This window comes from Echeneis naucrates, chromosome 19 (genome assembly GCF_900963305.1).
Source record: "Echeneis naucrates chromosome 19, fEcheNa1.1, whole genome shotgun sequence".
NCBI lineage: Eukaryota > Metazoa > Chordata > Actinopteri > Carangiformes > Echeneidae > Echeneis > Echeneis naucrates.
In genome coordinates, this window is record NC_042529.1 from 9,163,920 (window position 1) to 9,181,984 (window position 18,065).

The 18,065-nt window shown below is 41.7% G+C and overlaps 3 protein-coding genes across 6 annotated transcripts in view; 2 read left to right on the forward strand and 1 right to left on the reverse strand.

Moving 5' to 3' along the window:
• Positions 1-134: 134 nt before the first annotated feature.
• pigp (phosphatidylinositol glycan anchor biosynthesis, class P) lies at positions 135-2,057 on the reverse strand. The gene is made up of 5 exons (XM_029527634.1): positions 1,890-2,057; positions 1,642-1,726; positions 1,214-1,286; positions 985-1,103; positions 135-662 (listed from the first exon to the last, which is right to left on the reverse strand). The coding sequence occupies exons 2-5, from the start codon at positions 1,721-1,723 to the stop codon at positions 550-552; spliced, it is 387 nt and encodes a 128-aa protein (XP_029383494.1). The 5' UTR covers positions 1,724-1,726; positions 1,890-2,057; the 3' UTR covers positions 135-549.
• A 270-nt stretch (positions 2,058-2,327) lies between these two features.
• Positions 2,328-5,613, forward strand: rexo4 (REX4 homolog, 3'-5' exonuclease). Its single transcript, XM_029527938.1, has 9 exons — positions 2,328-2,440; positions 2,593-2,801; positions 2,892-3,220; positions 3,306-3,452; positions 3,918-4,111; positions 4,213-4,301; positions 4,396-4,470; positions 4,613-4,687; positions 4,887-5,613. Exons 2-9 carry the CDS (start codon positions 2,601-2,603, stop codon positions 5,043-5,045), a joined length of 1,269 nt encoding a protein of 422 aa, XP_029383798.1. The 5' UTR covers positions 2,328-2,440; positions 2,593-2,600; the 3' UTR covers positions 5,046-5,613.
• Positions 5,614-10,448: 4,835 nt separating this feature from the next.
• LOC115059712 (potassium voltage-gated channel subfamily C member 1-like) overlaps positions 10,449-18,065 on the forward strand; it is a 45,896-nt gene continuing 38,279 nt past the window's right edge. For 3 of the 4 annotated variants that reach the window (XM_029527362.1, XM_029527363.1, XM_029527361.1), the window contains exon 1: positions 10,449-11,138. The gene's annotated coding sequence lies outside the window, so the exon portion shown is untranslated. The remainder of the gene's footprint in view (positions 11,139-18,065) is intronic. The other variant, XM_029527364.1, reaches the window with a different exon arrangement.

An 18,065-nucleotide genomic window follows, 5' to 3' on the forward strand; every position in this document is an offset into this window, starting at 1 on the left:
TCTGAACACATAAATTCATCCCAGAGGAAAGATCTCCAGTACTGTCAGCAACAGCTGCTGGGAAGAGTTACACACAATGCAGCTACACTGAAACGACATGAACTCTGTTGATGTTTATGAAAAAAACAACAACACTTTGTTGATATTTATTGCAGCTTTGCGTGTGATTTAGACAGATGTACTGTGTTTTTAACTCAGGACCATGAAGTAATTGTTTCCCAAGTAAATGGATAGCATTGATGTCAAGTATTAATAGCTAATTTCTTTTATATAATAAAATGAAAGATTATCTAAATATGGGCAAAATATCAATATACATGTAAAAAGTCTACAATTTACTGAAAATAATCCCATGTGAAAAAAATAAATAATATATATATATATATATGTATCAGAAAAATGTTTATTCGGCAAACCTTTTCCCCATGTTGCACTATTCCCAGATAAATAAAGAATGAAATCATTCCAAGGCACCATCAGTGACACCACCATAAATCCCCAGCAGTGTCGCTTCTGCCCTGCCTCCAGCCTAATTCACTTTGTCTGTTATCATTTGGACGACAAGTAGAACATTTTGTTGACTTCACTTATGGAGACATCTCTCAGTCTAGGTATTCCCCCCACACGGTAACTTTCTGTCCTCTGGCCTTGGGCGTAAACATCTGCAACAGAAAGAAGTCATTATGGTGCTGTTTGGGTCAGGAAGTTCTGGATTTCATCTGAAAATCCTCCTCTCATTTGAGTGTTTTGTCATATCTGGAAGCATTCTGTCAGAGATAAAAATGTATTTTTATCATTATTTAAAATGCCCTTTCAATCCAAATGCATAATCCAGAAGTATTTTGATTGCTGGCATGACAGTAGTGAAAATATTTGTGGTAATTGGAGTACAAATCTTACTCTGAACTAAATTTGTATTGCTACAACTTAAATGCCTTGCGAGCTAACCAGCAGGTCATGGTAAACATACCCAAATTCTCTGACCTGTAATGTTGTCCACTGAGTCGAGTGGAGCCGTGTTGTTCATGTTCACTCCAAAGAGCAACAGCACCAAGATCATTAAGGCAACCAGCAGATAGATTGGCACCGCGAGAGCCCAGTATCTACACAGGACAATATCTTTCAGCTAACACATCACTAAACATAACAGTGTGGTACAGGTTTATCTTGAGGCATGTATCAATTCAAAGACCCACATATGTTTTTAACCTACTTTTGAGGCCAGTAAGTGAGTCCTATTGAATGGAGCCACTCCTCTGGTATGAAAGCCCAGACACAATACAGAACTACAGAGAGGAGAGAGGAAAATAGATATAGATATACACATTTGTCTGAATAGCTAATTACAGTGTCTGACACAGGATTTATGGTGCATTCACTTGTGCTCTGCAAAATTGAAGTATGTGTTAAACCAAAGCAGAATATATGAGGTATTTTGAAAATAAGCATAGAAGCTGATGAAAGTATACAGGTGGCACTAGGGCTCCATGTATTACATAATAATACTACTACATAACATGCCCGGGTTAGAAAATGACCCAGAAGTCAGATTCAGATTCAAATTGTTATGAGGCTATTGAATTTTGTTGTATTGTTTTTTACATTAAAAATTGTATGTGTCAAAAAATATACTCGACTTACAGAAACCAAACTGTGAACCAAGGAAGAGAACAAAGCCGTAGATTGCCCTCTCAGGCAGAGGAGAGGGGGAGTTCTCCACCATAATCTGAAAATACAACAAAAACAGAACATAACGACTCCACTAATATACAGAATGTAGCTCACCCATAAATGCATATACTTTTAATTCCCCTGGCTACTGACAATGCCACTTATTAAAACTAAGATGAATCTTTTGTCAGAGTCCAAACTGAGCTTTGGATATTCACCTCGAAATGTGCTACGCGACGTATTTATCCCAAAGCATACATTTATTTATAGACGACTTTCCCTAAACTTTAAATGTTATAGTTAAAGTGTCGACTAAAATCCACAGAGCTTGTTTTTCTTTAAAACGTCTTCAGTCGAACATCCACAGTATCTCTGACAGCAACCATCCCTACTTCCTGTCCTACGTGATGATCGGTCCGATGAGAAACAGTGACCGGAGACGAGTTTATGCATTTGAAATTAAAAGAGAAAGCCAAAAACACCAACAACTCCTCATTTTATTAATATACGTTATCCAATTTTAGAATATAACAATCTAAAAAAACAAACAAACCACACAGCACAGTTTTAGTTGTTTTTTGTTTGGCTTCTTAAATAGGAAAGAGGCGCTTACAATGCGACCGATTTTTTGGCGGCCGTATTTAGTTGTTACACGTCCCGGAAATACACAATCCAGCATGCATTCGGAACATTTGGAGCAGATGAAACTTAGCAACGAGGAGTTTAATCAGTAGTTTGTGAACATTTCGGACTCATTCCTCTTCATTTGGTATGGCTTTATGATACAGCTCGCTGTGGGGAGTCTTTTCACTGTGACACGGGTCGATTGTTAGTTTTTAAAGTTTGTGTGTTTACTCAGTGACCGAAAGCGTGACAGACTGACACACTCACAGCTAATAATACCAAATATTTCACTCACAGCAGCCATCATGTCCAAAGTAAAGGCAAAGAAAAATCCTCCTGCCAATACATCACGAAATCCGCCGTCTAAAAGTAAAAATACAGGGAAAAAGAGGCAGTGGTTTTACAAGGGGGTTAAAAAGCAAAAACCTCCACCTAAGGACCAAAATAACCTGCAGCCTCCTAAAGATGCCCAGCAGTACTCTACCAACTGGAAAATCCTGCAAGAGGTAAGAGTTTGATCCATCACAGTATATCAGTCAGAATTTTAGCTGTCGTTTTCTAAAGATTGGTCACTATCTTGCAAAAACCTTCTACAGATATTGAAAACCAGCCAACCCGAGAAAAAGCAGCCTGTGACAAAAGCTGGCGAGAATGGTACCCTGCGAAAGAAGGAGGCTAAAGAAAATTCTTCTAAAAGTATTTCCGAGAACAATGTCAGGCAGAAAGACAGCGGGAGCAAAGTGAAGCACAAAACTGTCTCTCGTAGTGTCGTCAACAAGGATGCTCAGATGAACTTGAAGGTTTCAGCCGTTTCGCAGACAAAGCAGTCTGCTCCTCTGAAAAGGAAAAAGAAAAGTGAGAACTCAAACAGCGAGCAAGCAGCCAAAAAGAAGAAGTCACCAGCTGAAGAGAGGAAACCTACAGAGTAAGTCTGTAGCATTGATCTCTGCTTACTTAGGTGATCAGTAATTATAGTTTCTATAAAGTTGTCTTGCTCTTTACTCTTGTAGAGAGGACCTTTGGTTTGATGATGTGGACCCTGATGACATTGAGGCAACAATTGGAGCCGAGGCAGCAGAGATCATGAGGAAGAAACAAGGCATTCAGAAGCGTGAGGACCCAGAGAGCGCTCTTGTCAAAGAGAAAGCCTTTGAGGGGTGAGTGATATCTTGTGTTGGTGTCTTTTGGGTCACCAAAGGTTTTAAAGCAGCCAGCATACATTTGAAATTTGGATAGACAGGTTGACACTTCAATACATTTTAGAAACATTCTGACTTGATCTGAATGGCTAACTCGAAGGCATGCGTGCATCTCACATGCATTCTGTGTTTGCGATGTGAGCAAAACAAAATCAAAAGAACATGCAGCACGTTCAAATGCTTGGGCACAATTTTCCGTTCAAATGATTAGGAAAGTATGTCCAAACCTTTGACTGGTGCTGTATATTAAGTTTTGTAGCATTAAAAGATGCTGTTAAAAGCTATTCATAAAATCATGATGTGAAAACACTAGAATGAGTCTTGATAGATATATAGATTTGTATTAAGTTTGATATGTAACGTTTACAACAGTGACAGATGTAAAACTTATCCCTCTATCATTACCTTTGTTGCCGCTATTAGTCTCACCAGAGCTGTGGCCATTGATTGTGAGATGGTGGGAGTGGGGCCGGATGGAGAAGACAGCATCTTGGCACGTGTTTCCCTCGTCAACCAGTTTGGGAAATGCATCTATGACAAATATGTAAAACCTACAGAAAAGGTGACTGACTACAGGACAGAAGTCAGTGGTATTCGACCAGTGGACATTAAACACGGTGAGTCACAAAAGTAATTGTAATCAATAACAAGCAACTATATGAGAAAAAAAAATCCATTCACTGTTGTGTTATAATTCATTATATTTGTCTCATTACAGGAGAAAATATCAAGACTGTGCAGAAGGAAGTAGCACAGCTCCTGCAGGGCAGAATAGTGGTTGGACATGCCATACACAATGATTTAAAGGTAGTCTGGCTATAATGTTTTAGAGGGAAAAAATGTTACAATTTTCAAAAAAAGTGTTTCAATTTTTAAAATGAATCTTGAACTCCTGTTTCAGATTTTACTCTTGGATCACCCGAAAAAAAAAATCCGGGACACTCAGAAATACAAACCCTTTAAGAAGACTGTAAAGGTAATCATGACACAATGACCAGGATGTTTAAAAGTTTTCAAACTTCACCAATGTGTTTCCTCAATGCCAGTGAATCTGTCTCCAGCTCATAGATACAGATTGTGAAATGTTTTTTTTTTTTTTTGTGATTTTCCTCTTTTAGAGTGGTTGCCCGTCACTGAAAGTCCTCTGTAGAGAAATACTCAATGTGAAGGTCCAGCAGGGTGAACATTCATCTGTAAGTCAACAGCACATTTCTACACAATGCTGATTCAATTCACCTCTGCTTTTCATTTAGTAAATGATAAGTGATGTTTTATGGTCTATGTGAACTGCCCTCTAACAGCTGAAGTGTTTTTTTTAAGTGTAATCAAGAAAAATACAGAATATATAAACTAAGATGAATTCCTTTCCTTAAACTTTCCCTTTTTTCTCAGGTCCAAGATGCACAGGCCACAATGAGGCTCTACACATTAGTGAAAAAACAGTGGGAAGCAGAGATTAAAGCCAGTAAGTCAAACAAACACTTGGACGGGAAGAAGGAGAGAAAGCCTAAGTTGCCCAAAAACAGGGGCAAGAATCCAATGAGTTTATGAATAAATCGCTTAAGAGGACAAATCCACTCTGGATGGAGACGAGACTGAGATGGTCAGATGTCTGGTTTTGTCTTCGGAAGATAAAGAAACCACAGATACATCTGAAAGGAGCAGCTGTGGAGCAGCTGCAGAACACTTATGTCAGTTTAAAGGTATGGCATTAGTATCCGTTCTTTTCAGCTGTCCCTGACAGCAATGAAAACCACCCCTTTGAGAACAGCAACTAAAGGATTTCTGTAAGAATGTGCTTTGTTTTTCTAACAAGTGGTTTGCCAGCCTCAGTACCGACTTTTCCCAGCACTGGTTGTCCAGAGTATCTTAGGCTGGCCTTCATGCTGACCATTTCAGAGGTTCCCACCATTTACCAAAGTGCTCCTTCCAGGAATCTGAAGCAGCCGTTCAAATCTCATGTCCAGTACCACAAAATGCTTTTGTGAGGCAATGTTATTGGTTGATGGTTAGAGTGTTATAAATTGTTTTGTTCTATCGTCTCTTGATTTGGTTTGTAATTTGATGCCTGCTTGCTTAAAGCATTCTATGTTTTAAAAAATAAACTTTTTTCCTGTAATATCTTGCCTTTCTTGTTTATAAATCTCCTGAGCAGTGACCTCTTGATTTGTCATGTCTCAAAATGACCTGAGAATCAAGCAGGTAGTCAATTTTTGAAATCTGGGGCTTATATTTTTATACTCTGCTCTTCTATGACTTAAAATCATGAAGGGTTTTTGAAACACTCTGTTGTCTTATGTTGTTGGTCACGGTTGACTGGCCTTAACCCTGACTGCAGCAGTGTTAGAGATATGTGTCTCAATAGCCACCACTGACATGTACCATTTCTCCCCAGCTGAATTATATGTTTCTATTTTTACTTGAGTTCTTGTTTAACCAGTGAATCCAACAGTTCACATTGAACTTCTGTGTCTGGTTTCTGTGCTTTGGATCATGTTGCGCTTGTTTTTAAATGTATGTCTTATGCGTCAACTCCAGGGACAGAATGAGGGATTCAGGATCCCTGTGTGGCCACAGAGTGTCGGTATAATTTGCTGCCCATGTTTGATGGAGAGTGTCGCATCTGTATAGTAGAAATGAAACCTGTAGCCTTGCTTGGAAAAGGACAGGGTCTCAGTTACACCCTTCAGTTTGGGAGTCCAGTCACATTCTGGAGGCCCGAGATGCATCAAAATTTTATTCATTGTATCAAGGTGAACACAAAAGTTGATCGACAAGTACTGTTAAGAATCAATAATAGGGTTATTATTGTTCTATTAGAAACAAACCCATCTAGGCCTCATGTGAATTTATCTATTTATTGTTTTTTGTTTCAGCCATAGTGACGATATGATGATTCTTCGTTTGCCAACAGCATGTCTGTGAGATTTGCTGCTCTGAAGCTGATGCATAGCGCGCCTCACATTGCTAAAACAAAGCTGGAGGTCTTGGTCTGCAGCCTCCAGGCTCTGAATTAGGCTGTGAATGGAGGTCTGAAGGTCTCTGGCAGATTAGAAGTACAACAACAGACTTCTGTCTTGTTTTGAATGCAGGAAATGACTCATCAATGGATAATAGACTTTTTTTTTTATATAAATGCTAAGTAATATTTCGAAACAGCATTGTTGATTGTAGTGTATCTGAATAGCAGGGCTTGTTCCTCACTGGCTTTTCCATGTATTCACAATATGTCATTTATCCCCTGTCGCTTTTGATCAGCTGTCATTCAGAGGTTATACAGTAAATATCTGAAAATGATCTGGCGTTTTAGCACAAGAATGTTGTAGGGCTTCTTCTGCCGACAGTGAAGCACACATACTCAGTACAATTTCAGAGAAGAAGAGACAAACACGTTAAATCTGTCAGATTTATTTTTAATAACTTCCACTGAGAGTTTCACAATAACCGTACAGTACATACTTTTCTGCTGATCTGCTCTGCTGCTGTCTTTGCAGATGCAGTTCACAGAAATCCAAAGTTTTCAACCTCAAAACACAATTTATTTGGAAATACTTTTGATTTCTGCCTTATTTCCTCTTTCACTCTGTGTTGTAATAACAAAAAAAGTTCATTTTTTCCTTAAATAATGTCAAAACATATTTAATCTCATATGGCAGTTGCTTAAGTCTAGTTCATGTTCAAGCACTTTTCCAACGTGTGTTGTGATCCCATGCGATCTTGGCCTCAAGAAAGAAACCCAAGTCAAAACTGTAGACCACCACAAAAACCCTGTGATAAATCTCACTCTAGTAGACACAATGAACTATAAGGCATATTCAAATTCCTTTATTTGTCCCACAGTGGGGGAGATTTGACTGCAGAGCACCAGAGATGGAGCAAAAAAAACATAATAAATATAATATATGGTAAATACGTAGGAAGAAAATGAAATCAATAATTAGAGAAATGTAGAGACAGCAAAAGCTTAAAAAGATAAGGTAGAAAAAGTCAAAATATATAAATGTACATATCTATAAAATGCTCTTAGTAAGACTCTAGATTTGTTAGAATTTCACATTAATACAGTATTTGTATTATTTTATTTCTGATATTAGCCAGCATTTCGGTACTGTTTGATTTGTTTGCATAAAATAGAAACAAATTGAAGCTCTGACAAGTGTGGAAGTCTCTTTACAGACTAACCCTCTGTGATATTCCTTATAATTTCCCAACACTGGAGAAACATTGTAAAAATAATTGCATGTCCATATCACGGTTTGACTGGAGGAACTGCAGCTGTAGTCTCTAAGTTTTTTTTATTGTCTTTTTCAATTAGATTGGAATTGCAGCTGTTAAGTGGGACTCGGTTCGTAATTCGATTAAAATGTTGCTTACAGCTTTTCTGACTACTGCCCACGGCTTCTGTCTCCGAAACAATTAGTCAACAGTTCAGTTTTTTGTGTGTTCTGAGGGTTTTCAAACACACTGCTATTAAACAGCACCTCTGCAAAATTAGACTTGCTTTTCTTGTTTACTTCACACACCAAATTCAATTTTACATCCCAGTGGAAACCACCTTCCACTCAACAAAAAGTATGTTAGAGAACTAAACGTCACTCAGAGCTTCAACTTTCAAGTGACATTTCTTTGATTTCTGAACACAATGCACACAAGTCAGTAGACACGGTGTCCCAGTTGGTGACGGACAACATCAACAAAGGTTGTTGTCTTTTCAGGGACATTCGTTCTTTCTGTTAAACTTGTACTGAAATATCCTTCTGTGTAGATGTACTGCAATTTTTGTGTATTACAGACTGTCTATTATTTGTGGCATTTCTTTCACATTAAGATTTCTAAAATGATAAGTGTCCACTGATGCATAAATAACCATGACATTTACTTGAATGAGACTGAGCAAGCTGTCACAGAGCAGCTTTTGTCAGGGCTCAAAAATGCTTCCTTGGCCGTACAAGCTCTCCTAAGATAAGAGACTTACTGTGGATGTGTCTGTGCTGACTAATGCACACTCTTAGTCCAAGCAAAGCTGAACATTTAGTATTTATGCAGGTTGATGAAGAAACAGTGTCAGCGACTGTCTGTGCAGAACTTCCTGTTCATCTGTCTGGGTCTGAGGGTGGGTTTGCTTTTAGTTTACAGGAAAGATTGGCTTTTATGGGACTTCATAAACAGTGATGGAAGCTTGTTATTATTGGACATGGTCACTTTTTGCTGAAAATTTAATTGGTTTAATATTGATATTGTTCTTAGCTGGTGCTAATAGAGCTTCAGCATAGAAATGACAGTGATTGAAGTAGGAGATGATGAAGATCTTAGGAGATTTTGTAGCTAAAGCTTTAGTATGATTTGGTGCAGGCTTATCGATGCCGTCCTGGTTTGTCAGTTATTTACTCCACTTCTTGGTTGAAATATTTATTCTACTTCAGATGAACTACCATGCCATTCTTTATAAACATTCATGGTCACTGATGGATGGATGAATGAGTGTGGTGACCCACCTGAGATGCTTCATAACATTTGCTCCTGATAGACTTTTAGTGCAGTATTTTATTTCTGTTAATGCCCAACATGCTAAATTCTGTAGATAACATTTAATGACATTTAATGTATAGCAAACTAAATGCCACTGATACTTTGTACAGACTTAGCTGGAAAGGCTCTTGCTTCGGTTTTCTTAGCTTGGAAAATTTGGTCTTTTTTGAGTTCAACATATGGAATTTGGGTTTGGGATACTGATAAGTATTACCAACTAACTTCCCAAATATCACATAGATAGATAGAGAAAAGACTAGTATTGGCCAAAAACTTATGATTGAGGTGATATAAAGAAGAAAAATCTGAATTCCAGAATATGGCGAGGTTCAAGCCTGTGTTTTTTTTTGGGGGGGGGTTGACATTTTTCTTACAGCTTCACTCTGTTTCAACTTGTACTGTCTTTATTTTAGAAAGTAGTAGCTCTATGTTTAGCACTAAAACCTTGGAGCTCGAGGGAGCCCGACCTTTCCTTGGTACAGTTTGTTTAAGTGGTGCACTGTCTGAACACGTTAGTTCAACGATTTGGAGGCACTGTAGATCTGAATGTCAGCTCCAGAGCCATTTGGAAAGGGTAAGAAAAGCAATGACTTAACAAGTGAAGTTCACCAGCATTTACAAACATCCTCCTTTAAACGGTTAACTAACTGTAGCGTAATGTCTTAGGTACTAATTCTAAATGCACTTAAAACTGTTCATTTTCCTTTACTCATCCATTTTCTCTCTACACTTTGTTCTAGAAGGACATTTTGTGGTCAACGGAAAATGCTACATGCACCTCGCAATAGCCTTTGCCTTATTACTACTGTTGTAAATTTCATGAGGTGATGTTGCACTCACTTCGAGCTTCCTGTCGATAAGTGCATCAGCAACATTGCTGATCGTCGTACTTCTTCTTGAATATTGGGTCTGACCCACAAGCTGCCTGCAAGGGCTGTGTCTGGAGTCAGTGCTCAAAACAGGGCTTTTGTGGAGGTGCAAGATGCGTTTTGTTCATTTTGGCCGCAAGAATACAGGAATAATCAGGCAACACTGGCTCCTGTACTGAACACAGTACTCCAGACTCAGCCATGTAACCCACCTGCTTCTCTGTTTCCCACCACATGACTGCTGATGTCAGCCAAGCCAGAGTCAATGCTGGAAACCTGTAGACAAAATGGTGTTTGTGCGTCCCTCCAGCAGAGTGAGCATGTGTGGGCCAAGTGAGGGCTGAAAAAAACAAACAAAAACAGAGCAAATTAAACCGAGGGCACAACGCCTCTTATTGTGGCCGTGTGTCTGCTTTTTTTTTTTTTTTTTAATTTTTATTTTATTTTTTTACAGTGGAAATATTCATGAAGTTCAGCAGCCATATGAGAGATTAGCCTCTGTATCCACCGGGTCCTCCCACCCCTCTGTCTTGTTCTCTAATCCGCCCACATGTATCGTCTGAGGAAAAAAATAGTGCAGAAGGTGACGCTCCTCCAGCAGAACAGAGACAGACAGGCTCAGGCTCAGAGAGGGAAAGGCAAAGAGAGAGAGAGAGTGTCTACAGGCTGCATCTCCACTGAAACATTTGGAAAAAAAGGGAGGGGGGTAGAGACAGAAGAAGAGCTGAATGGTAGCTACACCCTGCGCCTGGAAGCGTAGAGACACTGTAACAAAGGCTGGCAATTATTTTTGGCAATAACAAAGAGGTGGGCTCTGAGATCGAGGGAAATAGGAAGGAAAAAAACAAAACAACAAAAAAAAAAACAAAAAAAAAACAATATATATATGTATATAAAAAAAGAAAGACAGTTTTCGGGGAGACCTCTGCTTCATTTCATCCGAAAGACTCACTCCTTGCCATCATCAGCATTTCCATAAGCTCTAAGTAACATTCGGCAATAACGGTGTCAAAACGAGATTTTCAGCAACAGACGCGCGCAATCCGATTTTGATTTATTACAATCGGGGGAGAGAGAAAGAGAGAGAGAGAAAATAAGAACCAACTGAATGGCTGCGAGAAAACTGGATACTCTGAAAATCATAAAGAAAAGAGCGATCTAACAAAGAAAACTACATTTTGATTTATCTCTAAGCTTGATGTACGTGTTTCTGCACGCACTCGAAACGAACCTGAACCAAAAGCAAGTGAGTATGAACCGTGTCTGTGTATATGTCTGTATTTTGGTGGCTTTATTCTGCGTTTATCCGTCTAATAACCGCATTTTCTGGCCAGGAGGAAAAGAAAAGAGAAAATACGGCGTCTAAAGCTACATTCAACAAGTATCGTTTAATCCGCAATAAGTGCGATTTTCCCTTTTGATTTCCTCCAGCATGTGTCTGTTTTGATCATTAGCTAAATCTGGGGAGAATGTTTAAATTGGAATCCCAAGGCTCTTCAGTGTATCTTTTTCCTGCAATGACACAAAGAAAATTGTACTTTTAGACAATCAGCGCTGAATTGTCTACTGATGTGACGCCTGAAATGTTCATTTTGTGAATCCTAACATTTCTCATTGCTCAAATGGTGGGTGTTTCCCCATCTCCACCACTAGATCAGAGCAGTTTCATGCCTCTGAGAGGAATGTGTGGGTGTGCGTGAATTCCTCTCGGTATTTTTGTGTCTGTCTACCTGACTTTCCATGTGTCTGTTGCCTTGTGGCCCTTTTGTATGCGTGCTTTTATTGCACATGAACGTGGCTTCAGTGTCTGTCGGTCTGTATGTCTTGTGTGTGTTTGTGTTCCTGCTTCATGGCAGCACGGGGTAAGTGTCAAGGCCTGAAATGGAGGTTTGATAGAGGAGCCCACAGGAGGAGGGTGAGATGACTGACACACAAACACATACATGCATGAGATGGAGAGGAAGGTGTGAGAAGGAGATTGGATGGGGTGGGGTGGGCACTCAAGTGGAACCACAGGAAGGACATAGGTTCACAGAGATCTCCCGAAACGTCTAGACTCTGCCAACTTGCTCGCTCTGCATTAACCATAAACTCTCCAGTTTCACAATGCCTATGCCTCTTCCACGTTCCAGCAGCATGTCTTGCTTCTTTCTTCCCTGCCAACTGGCTCCGGTGTGCTCTTCCCCTAATGGGACCTCTGCCTATCTTCTGCCATTTGCTCTTTCCCTCCCTGTGTTTTCCCCCCACCTCAATCCTGCATTATAAAATCTACAGTTGGAGCTATTTTTAGATAGTAACCCAGATAGTAACCCAGAAAACACCCATTCGATTTTTGCAAAAAAAAAAGTAGAAAAAGAAAGCCTTCCCACCAGTGGCATGTCTTTATTGGATTGTGAATGGGAGTGCAGAGATGGGGCTTGAAAAGGAGGGTGCTACTGTTAGCATAAGGAAGAGAGGGGAAATAGATCTATTTTGAGGCTGTGATTGAATTACACATCTATCGTATCCTGGTCTTTGTGTGTGTGTTTTTTGACCCTTCCCTCTCCTTGGCTGTCATTATTTTTTCCTCATCTCACATCACTGAGGTGAACTTTCCGTCTGTCCATCTGACAATCTTCTTTTTAAACCCTGGAAACCCTGACCTTGAGCCTCACCTCAAGCTCACCCATCATTTTCTCTCATCCCCTTTGTTCCCATTAACCCCCACTCCCTCCGTCACAGCTGTTTAGAGGCATATCTGAGGTTTCTGAAGCCATCCTCTGTATCCAATTGATGGCTGCTTCACAGGTCAGGAATACTACTTTCCCTCATCCCGTTTGTCTGTCTGGCCCGTTGCACTGCTGAAACATAATGATCCTAATTATGCAGTCTGGACAGTATCATTAATTAGACATAGACAGGTTTAAATGACCTGAGAGAGGGCTGGGTGATGTGGAGGTTAAATATATTTGCTTTCGATAACAGTCCTCTCGAGAACCAGATTCGAATCCTGTTTGATTCTGAGGAATCATCTCAGATTTATCCACATCCAAAAATAGTGCTTCGTTCCTGACACACTATCCCATCCCATGGCTTCCCCCCCTGCACTCAGTGCTTCAGCAAGGATCTTTCTGACCACCCTTCTAACATCACCCCCTTCACCCTGCACCTCTCTGTCCCTTGTCAGGTCCTTCACAATGGGAACGTCTATCTATAAAATCTCAGCATTTATCCTCCTGTGGGCAGGAAAGATTTTAGTCATGGACACTGACTGAGCTTTCAGAGCTCTATTACAGGCTTCATTTCTGCTGGTCTATTCCTGAAAATGGCCTTATGTATTAATCATCCCCTGCTAGCTAAAAGAAGAGAACCAGGAGCATAAGATTCTTTTTTTCATGCTCATGAAAAAAAGGTGGCAGGAAGTGATCATATCTAGAAGGCGGCAGCAACTTGTGTAGGGTGGCTGATTGACCATTATGCAAAAGGTTTGATACCCCCGGGGGGTGTTGGTGCTGCGGTATGTGTGGATTGGCCAGTCCCTGGGGATCTCTAGGCTGGTGTTGTTGAGAGTAGAGGAGCTGCCTATGGTAGATTTCATCTCTGCTTGCTTAATTGATTGGCTCTTTAATTCATGTTTTGGGAATTGGCCACTGGTGAGGTTCATTATGATGAGAGATGCTTTGCCCCCCCCCCCCCCCCCCCCACACACACACTTCTCTGTTTACATGAGCTGTCTCAGAGCTGCTGGGTCATTGTGTGGCACCGCTTTCTGTTTTTATCTGCATACACACCCTGTCTGTTTTCGTCTCTCTCTGCATCCATTCATGCCATTCCTCCCATTTTCATTCTTATTCATTCAACTCATACGCCACCTACCTATGCCACTATGTCACTATCCTCGCACATGCACTGGCACATTATCTCTCTTCTGTTCACCTTCTCACAGAAACAGAGTTACACTGTGGGTTGCAATGACAATTGGATGGGGGAGAGGACAGTGTGGTGTGACACCGCACTAAAAGGGGAGGTGACCGCAGTGCGTTCACTGGGCTGCAGTGCATTGCTTTCTCCTGTTGGGGTCTCCTCAACACTGGGAAGTGCAAGAGGGAGAAGAGGGAGAAGGGAGATAATGTGGAGATGGGGAGGGCAGGGGGGGATATAGATGGAACAGCATGAAGCCTTGTGGTTACATCCTTTGAAGTAGCGGGTGGGAAAAAAAAAAAATGGTTGTGCACCATAAACACATACGTAATTTGTGCTCCCTCTCACTCACTTTTTCTGTCTTCCTCTCAAACACACACATAAACATATATTCTGCAGTTGCCAGCAATGTCCCTCTTTCCCCCCACTGGTACATTAGCCATTCATATCTGTTGTACACTTGTTTCCTCCCTTCCTCTAATCACTCCACTGTTTTCATCCCTTATATTAGTATTAAGGACCATTTCTAGCTCCCAACTACCCCCACCCCCATTTCTCCATCATCACCACCCACCCTTCTGAGCCGCTGTCTTCCTCCCTCTCCTCCTCCAATTTTTTCCTCCCCTCTTTCATTTTCCCTGCAATCTTCACGACCCTTTACCCACCATACACACTGTTTCTGTCCTTCCCTTCTCATCACTCCTCCTCTTTTTTAAATCATCTCCCTCGCTCCTTCTCTCTCCCTCTGTGATTGGGAAAGGTTTTTGCTTTTTCTGCCAACTGCTGGTTCTGTTCCGCACAGTCAGCACTCCTCCAAATTCCTCCATTGCCATCCCTGTCTCTCTTTCTCCAGTGCTTTAGTGTGTGCTCCCCTCCCCTCTCTCACTCTCTCTCCCCCTTCCTTCCCTCAGTTTCCGCTGCTGGTGCCTCACAGTCAATGCATCTCACAATCCCGTGCTCCCTCCCCCTCTTGCTGCAGTGTTTCTGCTAATATATATTAGCGTCAGTGCTGCTTTCGTGCATGAACTGTGTGTTTGTTTTTTCTCTCAACCTATTAACCCCTTCAGTCGTGATCTCTCTCTATTGGTTTTTAATTAATATGCCTTATTTTGGTCCTTAGTCTGTTTGTCTACACAGGTGTGTCTATGTCTCCCCTCCCCTTCCTCCCTTTCTCCCTTGCTCTCTTGTGTGTAGTCTTGTGTGTGTGTGTGCAGCGGTGAGGCACTGATAGCAGGGTGGTGCAGGACATGGTGGCCAAGGCAGGAAATGCTGCAGGGGAGAGAAGGAGAGGTGGCAGCGGTGGGGGATTGTACCACTTTTCTGCTCCCCCTCCTTCTCCGGCTTTTCAGCTCAGTTTTTTTTAGCTTCGTCCTCATGCACATTCTGCCTCCTTTCTCACCTCTGCGCTTTTTTTGTTCATCTGCACTGGATCTACTTCATTCCTCCATTTTACAACTAATGCTCACTTTCTCTTGCTCCATACCACTCTCTTTTCCCGCTTCCTCAAGCTTGTGTTATTTTGTTATTTATTCCGAAGCCATTATTCTGCTATCAATGATAAAAGTGTTGAGGCTGACTCTTCAGGAGATATGCTCACCTCCCCTGTTTTAACCTGAAAACTGCAGGCATTCACCTGAAATGTAGCTAGAAAGAATTCAACTCACATGCCTTGAGCTCATTACCATCAGTCATCTCGTCTTTGTCAACTTTAACTCAGACTTTAAATCTTACAATGTAATTAATAACACGAAATGTGCTGAATCCAGCTACATCCTGTCCCAATTAACCTCTGACTTGCATGAAGGAATACTTAAAAGTATAAAATCAATAAACTGACTCCCAGTGAACAAAAAGCCATTTAACGACAGTTACAGACTTGTGGTTGTCTGTGTATAAAATATTCAGCAGTTTACCAGGAACCTACAACTGACCATGAAGTACAAGTCAGGACAGAGACTTTAAAAGTGAAGCAAAAAAATATATATATAATAAATAAACAAGTAGATAAAAATCAGAAACAATGTGAGAGATGAAAGTTTGATGGTGAGAGCAGAGGAGCGTCTGAAAAGTTCGACATCCTGTAAGCAGCAGTGAGTGGGCCGCTGTCCATGGTGCTGAAATATAACCCACCTCACAACATAAGCGGTCCCTGCTGGACAAAGCTGAGTCCAGAGAAAGATCTTTTTGCACTCTCCCTGCCGGACCTCTCGACTGCACGTACTGTTTGCTGCAGATGTTCTTGCAGCACATTTCTTTCTCATGAAACTCTATTCTTGCTAAACGGTCTTACTTGCAGAGACCCAAACTTAGACTACTTGAGCGTAGTGGTGCAATGCAACTCTCAAACTCATGAGTGTAGGGTTTTCCCTGTCAAGCAAGCAGAGCCGATGCTCCTGCACCAACACTGCAGAGATTTGCAGAAAAAGAAATTTAAAGCTCTTAGTAGTTCAGTTCACTAAACTTTCCTGACCTGTGCACTTAAGATACAGCTATTAAAGTTTTTGTTCAAACTATGCACAGAATTAGACAAAGGTGTTTTGGTTGTTTACTCATGCAGGAACCTCTATCTTAGTGAAGCTTACCTGAGTGTTGTAAAGTCATTTTCCAGGATCCTCAAAACAGAAAATGAAAGTCAAAATAAAATTGGAAACAAGAGACTTGATATTATTATAAGACCAGAAGAGAGACAGCAAACTTTTCCATTAACAAAAAAGTGCAGTGAAATGAGGAAAAGCACAGAGTAAACACTACAAACACGCAGGAAAGAACATCTGCAATGCCCCATATGGCAGAAGAAAAAGTCTGTGGGGAGGGGGGATGAGGAAAGAGTTGAGCCAAAGTGAAGGAATCTTACTTTGGGATGGGGGGGAAAGAATGGGACAGAAGGATGAGTGAAGAGAAAGTGTGGAAGAAGAAGGAAGCCTGTGCATCAGAGAAAAATGCAGGGAGGAGAGTGAAGACAGAAGAAGCAGAAATGGGGAGAAAAAATGAAGGGTCGGGGGGGGCACTGGTTTGAGTTAAGATCGAATTGTGAGGAAAGAGGAAGAGGAAGAAGTGAAGCCTTGATTCTGCTCCTTCAATGAAATGTGATGCCTTTATGCGGTATATGAGAGCAAGCGAGGAAGAAAAAGTGAGGGAGAGAGCGAGTATTGGGAGGGAGAGGGGGAGGGCCAGAGGAAGATGGGGGGGGGGGGGGGGTGGCAGTGCTGCATTTCTTTGAATAGACAAAAAGGTTAACAACACATATGATGCATTGGAGGGTTTTTTTCTTTCTTTCCCCCCCCCCCCCTGCACGGATTGCGACGCAGCTCGCAGGCGAATGATCTGACCTCGCTGAGAGAGAGAGAACAAATAACTGGCTTTTTACTGCAGCAGAATTCATTCACTTTTATAGTGCACTCTCCTTTTTCGATGCTCTCCCTCCTCCCGTTCTACCCCCCATAATCTCAAGCCCCTTCTAGTGTGTGCTGCATTCACTTTGTGTCTCCCTCCCCCCCCCCCTTCCATGTCCCTGTCTCTCTCTTTCCGTCCCCATCCTCAGGTCTTTGCTCAGCTTGCCTCGCTTTCCTGATTGCTCTGTCCGTTCCGACCCCTCCATTAAAAATCTGATTTATGGCGACCCCCCTCTCCTCCAACATTTCTGTCTTCGCGTGTCTTTGCACACAAACACCCTCACCATTGCCGGGGAGAAGTGGCAGCAAGCGGATTGACATAACTGTGCATGGATGTGAGTGCCATCGGAGGGGGCTGCAGCAGTGTGTGCAGCGCGCACACAGGCTGATTGAGGAGATCTAACATTAGTCCGGACACTGCACTCTCGGGAGGCAATTAACACACATCACACACACATGCTCATACACACACTATGCTGCACCACCTCACATCTGAGAGGCATTCTGGAAGCAGGAGGATGGATCCCCAGATTGCTCTCTCCCACTACATCTCTCTCTCACCACCCCCCCCTTCCTCACACACTCTGTGTGCCCATGCAAGGAAAAGAGTGGGGCTGCTGCAAATGTGTGTGTGTGTGTGTGTTAGATGGGGTGTCTGTATGCTGAAGTCTCACAGTGGCCTAATTAGGGGGAGGATTTGAATGAGCACTGACTTGAGCATCAACCAGATCAATGTAGAGGCTGACTGTGACAGGCTGGAAGGGTAGCTCAGCAGCAGAGGGGATGAAGGAGGGGTGGTGACCCTGCTGGGACCCCGGTCACATGACAGTAGCTTTGAATGTCCCCATCACTGAGGTGTTAACAATCAGCCCATGAGGATG

What these genes read in the sequence shown, in the direction of transcription:
- rexo4 (XM_029527938.1), top strand. Translation starts at nt 2,601, where the DNA reads ATGTCCAAAGTAAAGGCAAAGAAAAATCCTCCTGCCAATACATCACGA. An exon ending in ACTGGAAAATCCTGCAAGAG is followed by an intron (nt 2,802 to 2,891) that starts GTAAGAGTTTGA and finishes AACCTTCTACAG; the next exon opens with ATATTGAAAACCAGCCAACC. An exon ending in ACCAGTGGACATTAAACACG is followed by an intron (nt 4,112 to 4,212) that starts GTGAGTCACAAA and finishes GTCTCATTACAG; the next exon opens with GAGAAAATATCAAGACTGTG.
- pigp (XM_029527634.1), bottom strand. Translation starts at nt 1,723, where the DNA reads ATGGTGGAGAACTCCCCCTCTCCTCTGCCTGAGAGGGCAATCTACGGC. An exon ending in TGGTTCACAGTTTGGTTTCT is followed by an intron (nt 1,287 to 1,641) that starts GTAAGTCGAGTA and finishes TCCTCTCTGTAG; the next exon opens with TTCTGTATTGTGTCTGGGCT. An exon ending in CTCAGTGGACAACATTACAG is followed by an intron (nt 663 to 984) that starts GTCAGAGAATTT and finishes TTTCTGTTGCAG; the next exon opens with ATGTTTACGCCCAAGGCCAG.